This window comes from Pinus tabuliformis, chromosome 6, assembly GCF_031772625.1.
Source record: "Pinus tabuliformis cultivar Carrire ecotype Pingquan chromosome 6, CPIR1, whole genome shotgun sequence".
Classification (NCBI taxonomy): domain Eukaryota; kingdom Viridiplantae; phylum Streptophyta; class Pinopsida; order Pinales; family Pinaceae; genus Pinus; species Pinus tabuliformis.
Window position 1 is genome coordinate 173,614,209 of NC_142292.1, and position 9,783 is coordinate 173,623,991.

At 37.2% G+C, this 9,783-nt stretch overlaps 1 protein-coding gene across 1 annotated transcript; it reads left to right on the forward strand.

The window, feature by feature from the left end:
- Positions 1 to 400: 400 nt before the first annotated feature.
- On the forward strand, positions 401 to 1,174 carry LOC149257973 (germin-like protein 8-2). Its single transcript, XM_089393874.1, has 2 exons — positions 401 to 530; positions 633 to 1,174. The coding sequence occupies exons 1-2, from the start codon at positions 401 to 403 to the stop codon at positions 1,172 to 1,174; spliced, it is 672 nt and encodes a 223-aa protein (XP_089250000.1).
- Positions 1,175 to 9,783: the final 8,609 nt, after the last annotated feature.

Consider the following 9,783-nt stretch of genomic DNA (forward strand, 5'->3'; position numbering starts at 1 on the left):
CTCCGGATCATTGTACAATTTTTTTAATTTGAAAATGTAAAACACGTTATATGAAACCAAACTTTTTTATTTTTAAAAGACAATCTAAAACAAATTAGATAAAGGTAGACATTTTCTATTTTTGAATGTCGAAAGAAAATACGCAACTGACCATATCCTCCCGACAGACATATATATATAAATATATATATTTCACAAAACATAACTATAGACTCTAGACTCTAACTAACCAGAACTCTGACACAGTCGTATGCGGCAGAGGGGATTCGGTGGGTGGACCTGCAACACCGGGTCATTTACCATAGTTATAAAAGGGAGCAACGCTCTCCATTCATAATCAAATTCAGTCCATCTCTATTTATTTTCGAATAGAAGAAAAGAAAAATAGCGAGTTACAGCCATGGAATCCTTTCCGGCGTTAGCAGTTGCAGTTCTAGTGATCTTATCATACGCGAATAGTATTGTTATTGTGCGTGCAAGTGATCCAGATCCTTTACAAGACATTTGCGTTGCTGATATGCAAAGCAATGGTAATGTTTCCATGTTGTAATTATGTATGTCTTGTGCGTTTGCGAATGTCTGCTAGCTGATCATGGGTGAATAACATTTTATATATATTTTGAATTGTGCAGTTATTGTGAACGGGTTTCCATGTAAGAATGCGATGACGGTCACAGCAGACGACTTCCGGTTGAGGGGCCTAGATAAACCAGGAGATACCAGTAACCACTTGGGATTCGTTGTAACGCCAGCCTTTGTAACGCAGCTACCAGGCTTAAACACCTTGGGAATTTCGTTGGTCCGCCTTGATTTCGCTGCTCCTCTCGGCCTCAACCCTCCTCACACACATCCGCGGGCCACCGAAATCTTGGTGGTGATCGAGGGTACTCTCTTGGTTGGCTTTATCACCACTAACAACACTCTGTTCTCCACAACGCTGGAGAAGGGAGACGTGTTTGTGTTCCCTCGAGGTCTTGTGCATTTCCAACAGAACATTGGCCCTGTCAACGCAGTGGCCTTCTCTGGACTGAACAGCCAGAATCCAGGAACTCAGCAGGTTGCGCCGGCCTTGTTCGGAGCCTCTCCTCCTGTTTCTGCCTCTGTGCTCGCCAGAGCTTTCCAGATCGATGACAAGCTCGTCCAAATTATCCAAAGCAGGTTCACATCCTCATGATCTTGATCCGATGCTGTCATAATACTATTCGCTCTTTCCTTCCTTCAATTGAGGTGGTATTTATATAGTTAAATAAAACCAACCTCCCGATGTTGTTATCTGAGTGAGGTAATAGCTAGACCGTATCTGATATCCTCGTCCATATCTATAATATTAATCTGACGCTGCGATTGATACACGATTGACAAGACCTGGAAATATATCAGTGTTAATCTGGATTATGAAATTTCTCATGTTAATCAATTTTCAACAGTTCAGACAAAAACTGAGGAACAAGTCGTCCACCATTGTCACAAATAGAACAGCATCCTTCTTTAAAAAATGTAGTGTACTCAAAACTGCAGGAATGGTTTTGATTATATAAAAAATTGAACAAAAGATCAAATAATAAACATCACTGACAATTCGACGATCATATACAAAATATTGAACGAGCAATAAAATTCATTCTCATTGGAGGGCCCCTTGCCATTGTCATATTCACTTCGCTATCACTCAAATTATAACATGTTTGATCATTCCTATTCATGTGAGCTTTGACATGTTATGTTTTCACACATTATGAAATGTAACGTCAGGATCTTCAACCTTTTTCCACTATTTATTTTTCATGCACAGTATTTCAAGAATGAACCTTCAACCTGTTTCCACTATTTATCTTTCATGCCCGGGTATCTCTATGACATTTCCATCTCTACATCTACATGGATGGAACCAAGAAAGCTGTGAAGAAATGGTTACGAAGGTAGTGAAGAAAACGAATGTGTACATGGAGCAACACTTCATATTTTACAGGGCAATTTTGTTTTTAAAATATAAATTTTATTTCGAAATTAAATTGTTTTCAATTTCAAATCATTTCAATTTGATTTGTAACTTTTTATTTAATATATTTAGTTTTTATTAATTTAAAGATATTTGAATTTTAAATTTAATAGATATTAAAAAAATTAAAATGTTAAATTTCTAAAATTTTGAATCTGTAGTATAAAATATATGATAATTATGAATTGAATATAGAAATATGTTTATTTCAAAAAATAACATAAAAATAAAAATTGAATATTAGATTGATTAATTTGTTTAATATAAGAAATCCATTTTAATGTCGTCTTGTTAAAGGTTTTTTTTAAATAATTTTTATAAATTTAGATGTAAATATCTTATGTTTAAGAATGGATATTATTGTTTTTGTTTCAGATACATTTTTGGGTGATAATCACATCAAGATTCATTTGTCAATGCCTTTCGAACCAATTAGTGTGGTTCATTGTCACAACATGAAAAAATCAGATTATGACAAGTGATTAAATAGAGATCTCAAGAATTAGAATATAACGATTACTTTTAACTGAACCAAAAATTAAAAGAAATTTATATTTTTTTAATTAAAAATATAAATAAATAACTAAATACAAATAAATAAATATATATATAATCTTCTAATTATGCTAAAAAATTTATCAAATTCATAATAAGAGTCTCTCTGATTCTTTTAAATATATGAGATTAAAATATTATAAATAATGTTGAAATATAAAATTAAAAAAAAAAGTTTAATTAATAAGAATTCCTAAAATATTAAAGACAAATGGTTGAATATAAATATAAAGGGTAGAATAAATTAAACTAAATAACAAAAACAAAAGGGTCAAAAATAACTAATAAATAGTTAGGGAACAAATTAGGAGGGAATAATCAATTAACCCAAAGGGGAGAAATAAGATGATATGAGACCAATTTCAACAAATTTAAAAAATATTTTTTTCGGATTCAAGTGGATAAATAAAAAAAAATGAAAAATAAAAATTGACACCACTAAATGAAACAAGAAAGGAAATAAAAAAGCTAAGAGGAAAGGGCAAGGATCCAACATGCTAATTTTCCAGCCATCATCCTTGTCAAGATTACTAAGCCTCCTTTCAATTACTATGGCGTCCCTAAACTTACGGTGATGAAATTGATCAATCCTTGCAATGACCCGAGCCTCCTCAATGCATTTGTGATGCTTTGTCTTTTCCACATGTTCCACCAAAGCTGAAAAGCGAGTCCTCCCACGCTTGATGTCACTTGTGTGCTCATGGATCCTTTGATGTCACTTGTGTGCTCATGGATCCTCTGATTTATTGAGCGGCTAGTTTCACCAATGTAGGAGGTTCCACAAGAACATGGGATAAGAAAAACAGCTTTCATATCCTTGGGGTTCACTTGGTCTTTTACAGATTTTAAGGAGTTTCGAATGGTCTTAAGGGGTCTAAAGGTTGTGGGAACTCCATGCTTCTCAAAATTATTGCAATTTTGTCTTTGGTACCTTGGATGAAAGGGAATGTAACCCTGAAATTCGATCATTGGGGTCTTTTTTAACCTTAGAACTTTTGCTAGCTTCAAGGAAAGCTTTAAGACCCTGGTGCCTACTATATCCATTATTAATGAAAACATTAAGGAGATGGGTTTTCTCTTCGGAAAGGTGGTTTCTGTCATAAATTCTCAGTGCACGAGTTGCTAACGTGTTGAGACCACTTAACTTTTGAGCAGGGAAATGATGTGACTTGGCATGAAGATATTGCTCAGTATAAGTTTTATTGTGAAATACCTATGGGAGAAAGAGTCATCATCCTTCTTTGAAATAAAGACATCAAGGAAAGGCAGGAAACCATCAACTTCTTGCTCCATAGTAAACTTTATGGAGTTAGGTTGATTGTTAAGATGTCGGAAAATGATATCTAACTTCTCCCGACTGTGAGGCCAGATGACGCAGTTGTCATCCATAAATATTTTCCATAGCTGGGGCTTGAATGACCTTTGCATTGATGAATAGAAACTTTAACATTAGATTTATATTTTCTCGCATATTTTTTAGGATTTTAAGTATTAATGTATTATAAAAAATTGTAAATGATGAATTTACAAAGAATATTTAATGAATTTTCATAAAATTACATTATTATATAAAGAAGTGTAATTATATAAAACAAACTAGAAGTCTTGATCCATCTTAACTCTAAATATACCAAGCCGAGAGAGGGATTAAATCTCTTTTCACTCTAAAATAAATTTGCATCTTAAGAAATGTGATCCCTTTCAAGGCTTGGAAGATCCTTCCCAGATCCTCGACGCTTTGTAGATCAAGAATTAAGGCGAATCAAGACTAGTATATAACCATACATATATGTAGAGAAAATATTAAATAACATCTATATATATATATATATATATATATATATATATATATAAAATAATTACAAAAATTATATAATTTTATAAAAGTAATACTCCATGGAAAATATTCCTTAAAATTACTATTGATAATATTGAAGCAATATTTAAGGGATGATTTACATTTAGAAAGAACTAAATGTAAATAATTTTTTTTAAGATATTACATTAAAAATAAAAATAAAATATTGCTAGTGTAACTCAACCTTGGTTTTCTTTCCAGCTGCGGAGCTAGGGTTTCGGAGCGGATGCGAGACGAGGGTTTTGCAGGTGAGAGCTTAGCCAAAGGAAGGAAGAACAGGGGTTAAGGGTGGATCCAGCGCACTAGGACTAACCTTGGGCGCGGACCTCAAAATCACAGATATATGGAGCAGAAGAAAAACGGAAAACTAAGGGGCGCGGGATAATCAAAGGGCAAGTCTTGACTGAAAGAAATGGGAATGGAGTAGGGGAGGGGAGAGATCCCCTCCTACAAGGCAATAATAACGGGGGAAGCGAGAAAGGAGCGGCAGAAGGAAGGAGATAGAACAAATGAAGGCGAAACCTCAGCAGCTGGAGCGCAAAGGAGAACGGGAGTAACAAGCAAATGTTTGCCGAGGGCGACGAACAAACCCAGGTTTGTAATCCCGCCCAATAGATTAGAGAACTATAGAAGCTACATGAGAGATTATGCTTTGATTTGTAAGTTCGTAGGATATTGGCCAGCAGAGAAAGATTTACTTAGATGGATCCAGCAGAGGTGGAAACCAAAAGGACATGTGGAAGTAAAGTTGGGAGCGAAAGGATTTTTTACAGTAATATTCTCCAATCTAGAAGATAGGGAAAGGATCTTTGAGGAAGGACCCTACTTCATGAACAATGCTGGACTATTTATGAGGGAGTGGGTAGAATGCTACAACCCAGAGAAGGAAAGAATGTTAGCTGCCCCGATATGGATTAGACTCTTCGGCCTACCAACAGAATTTTGGGACCCAGAGATCCTTAAGGGCATAGGAAATGCAATAGGATCGTTTGTGAAAGTGGCAGAGTCGACAAAGAGGGGAAGATATACAACATATGCTAGAATATGCGCGTACATGAACATCACAGAGCCACTTCCAGACACAATAGAATTGGAATATCATGACGAGATCTGGCACCAATCAATTGATTATGAACATATCCCATTTCGTTGCAGAAGATGCCATGAGTATGGCCATTTATATCGAGAATGTCCCATTACAATAGCAGAAAAGGAAAGGGAAGCAGAAAATGAGAAGAGAAATGCAACAAGGAAAATAGGAGAAGAGGAAGAGTTTTTCAGAGAAGTGCAAAGGAAGAAAAAGAGAGGAAACAGCAAGACACAGACGGGCAAGCAAAAAGGAACCCATAGTACAGAATCCCAAAATAAGTTTCAAATTCTGCAGGAGGAAGAAGCAGAAACAAAGGCAAACGAGGAAGAGGAATCAGAAGGAATGGAAGTAATGAAAGAAAATGCAGACAAAGAGATAGATCAAATGAATAAGGATCAAGAGAGGGCAGAAAGCCCAAGAGAAAACCAAGAGGATCAAAGAGAAATGGAAATAGACCCACAAAAAACAAAAGGGGAAGAAGAAGAACAAGTAATGGCGAAGCTTCTGCAGGAATGGAAGAGGCTCGATGAAAGATTTATCCCAGAGGATCAGAAACAGATGTACAAAGAAGCTTTCCAAAGATATAAAGAGAAAAAGGGAATAATGGAAGATAGAGAAGACGGGAAAATGGCGAAGCAGGAAGCACAAAATATAGGAATGAGTAGCATTGGCAAGGGAGGCAAAAAAAGAGGTAGAAGAACAATGAGTGAAACAATTCAAGAAGTTGGAGAGATGCTAGTTAATTCAGGAAGAGTGATACCTCTTTCAGAGGTATTCCAATCCCCTCCGAAACTGTTACGATGATCATTACAAGCTGGAACATAAGAGGCCTCAATAGCAGAGGCAAACAGAGGTATTTGAATGACAGACTGAAAAAAGAAAAACCTAGCATAATGATAGTACAAGAAACAAAAATAAGTACTGAGAAAATGAGAGAAATCCTGAATAGAAACAAGAACAGATATGAAATGATGGGACATGATGCGATCGAGAACGCAAGAGGTCTGGTAATAATTTGGAATCCTGAAGAAATTCAATTTAGTAATTGGATAAGCTTCCCAAGAATACTAACAGGGACAACAAGGATAATAGGAACTATGGAGGAGGTTATTATAACAGGAGTGTATGGGCCACATATCCAAGGAGAAAAGGAAAACTTTCTGCAAAATTTAAAAGCATTGAGAAGTCTAATCCCAGGAAAACAATGGATTGTAGGAGGGGACTTCAATCTGATTAAGACCTCAGAGGAAAAAAGAGGAGGGCTAAGGAGAATGGATAAAGAAATGGAACAGTTCGGAGATTTGATAAGGGAGCAGAGGTTGATCGATATTCAAACCATTAATGGAAATCACACTTGGAATAACCGTATAGGGGGAGCGAATCAAATAGCATCTCGACTTGACAGATTCTTAATCTCCGAACAAATAATGATGAAGGATGTATTCATAGAAGCCACAATCCTCCCGGTAATAGGATCGGACCATTGGCCGATTAAAATGGAGATAGATCTAAAGCAATGACCATCCAACAAACCCTTTAGATTCGAAGCTTTCTGGCTAAGAAATGAAGGACTGGTAGAGAAACTTGAAGAATGGTGGAGGACGAGTGGCCAGAGAGGAAGAAATAAGATGCACACCTTTCAACTCAAACTGAAGGAGATGAAGGATAAATTAAAAAAAAGGAATAAAGAAGAATTTGGTAACATTCTAGAAGAAAAAAAGCGCCTGGAGCAGAGAATGGAAGAGCTGCAGCAGATAGATATTCTAGAAGGTATTCAGGAAGAAAGAACAAAGGAAGAAGGAATTATATTGAACCAACTAGAAGAAAGAAGGAAACAAGAAGAGATTTTGTGGAGACAGAAATCAAGGGTTCAATGGCTCAGAGAAGGGGAAAAGAATACTAAGTTCTTCCATAAATCGATGGTACAGCATAGACAAAGAAACCGAATCTTCTCAATAAAAAATCAAGAAGGTCAGAGAGTCCTCTAGCACGAAGAAATCAAAAAAGTGCTGGTTAATCATTTCAAAAACTTATTAAAGGAAACTCAGGATAATAGATCAGAAGCCATAACAAAGATAAGTAGGGAGATCCCAAAACTGGTAACCAGAGATCAGAATTTGGCCTTAATGAGGAAAGTTACGATGGAAGAAGTGGAGGATATAGTCAGGAACATGAAAAGGAATAAAGCTCCTGGGCCGGATGGGTATACGGTAGAATTCTTTCAAGCAGGGTGGCATTTTCTTGCTGAAGAAGTTTTAGAAGTGGTGGAGGAAGCTAGAATAAATCAAAGAATATGGCCAGGAATAAACTCAACCCTGCTGACCCTTATTCCTAAAACCAATCAAGCGGATCAAGCCGAAGGCTTTCGCCCTATAGCCTTATGTAACGTTATCTACAAGATAGTGGCATCAGTGGTGGCACAAAGGCTGAAATCGATTCTACCAAGCATAATTTCCCCAGAGCAAACTGGGTTTGTAGAAGGAAGACAGATCCTGGATGGGTTAGTGGTGGCCCAGGAAGTAATCCACACTCTGAAAACGAAGAAAGAAAAAGGAATGCTGATAAAATTAGACCTGTCAAAAGCCTATGATAGGTTAAGCTGGAATTATCTAGAAACTATCCTTAAAGCATTTGGATTCTGTGACAGATGGGTGAAATGGGTCTTAAGCATGATCTCCACCCCGAATTTCTCTATCTTGCTAAATGGGGTGCCATCAATGACGTTCAATGCTACAAGAGGACTTCGACAAGGGGACCCCCTATTCCCCTTCCTCTTCATAATAGCAGCTAAAGGATTAGGTAGATACTTCAAAAAAGAATTAAGAGAAAGGAAGATCCAGGGCCTGAGACTATGGGGCAATCAAACTACAGTCACCCACCAACAGTTCGTGGATGACATCATGATATATTGCAAAGCCTCCATGAAGGAGGTGAGAAGGATAAAGAAAATTTTAGAGGTATTTATGGAAGGCTCTCGCATGGAGGTAAACAATGAAAAATCTATAACTTTTTTCTTTAATACGGTGGAGCCCATTAAAAACCATTTAACCAGGATCTTGGGTTACAGGAAAGGAGATCTCCCAACTAAGTACTTAGGAACTATGCTAGATTCCCCATCCCTTAAAATAGGAAACTGGAAGAACATCCTGGAAAAGATCATGAAAAGAGTGGAAAATTGGACTTTTCGTACCCTGAACTTGGCAGCAAGGGTTGTTTTGCTTAAATCCACCATTCAGGCGATCTCGATATATCCCTTATCAGTGATGGCAGCACCAAAAGGAATATGCAATAAGCTGGTAGAGATTTACAGAAAATTTCTTTGGGGATGACCCAAGCAACAAAAGAAATGCGCCCTCTGTTCTTGGGACAGCCTAACCAAACCAAAAGAAAAAGGAGGTCTTGGCCTAAGAGACCCATGGACCCTAAATCAAGTGCTAGCAGCCAAGTTAAGATGGAGATGGATGCAAGGGGGGAAGGACCTATGGAAAGAAATCTGGACAACAAAATATAATATGCCAGCCACCCCGGAAGAAATACTAAGGAAACAAGAAGCGCCCCGAGGATCAGACATATGGAACCTAACCATCCAAAGCAGGGAATTAATTGATGGGCATATTTTTTGGGAAATCAGAGGAGGCCAGAATGCGAGGTTTTGGGAGGAAGCCTGGCAACAAAGGGAGAAAATGTTGGACCTACAAGGAATGCAAGAAATCTACAGAACAGGTATGGACAGAGACCTCATTAGGGTTAAATATTATTGGACAGAAGAAAGAGGAAATGAAGAATGGAGGGAATGGAAATCTACGGATGAATGGAAGAGGAATGCAACAAAGGATAAAAAAATTATATTTAGTAAGGAATTAGATTCCAGGAAAATAAAAAAGAGAGAAGGGAGGGACATCCTTCGATGGGGCAAAGAAACAAAAGGAGCGTTCACCATAAAGGAAGCTTATAAAGTAAAGATACAGCAAGAGCAGGGGGAGGAAGAGCAGAAGTTGAGGAAGATATGGAGAAATAAATGGTGGCCGAAGATCAAAATGTTCGTATGGTTGGTAGGAAGGAAACGTATTTTAACTTGGGATCGAATTCAAAAAAGAGGTTTCTCAGGTCCATCAAGATGCAGCCTTTGTTATCTGGACGAAGAAGACCAAGAACACTTTCTCAATGGATGCAGCGCGGCCCAATTCCAATGGGAAAAGACGAGAAACTTATTCTCGACCACTGAACGAAATCCACAGGATATAATTCAAACCCTTTGTGATTGGGGAGAAGGAAAGTTTA

Coding starts and splice junctions, on each gene's coding strand:
- LOC149257973 (XM_089393874.1), top strand. CDS start 401: ATGGAATCCTTTCCGGCGTTAGCAGTTGCAGTTCTAGTGATCTTATCA. Junction 531..632: donor TGCTGATATGCAAAGCAATG/GTAATGTTTCCA, acceptor TGAATTGTGCAG/TTATTGTGAACGGGTTTCCA.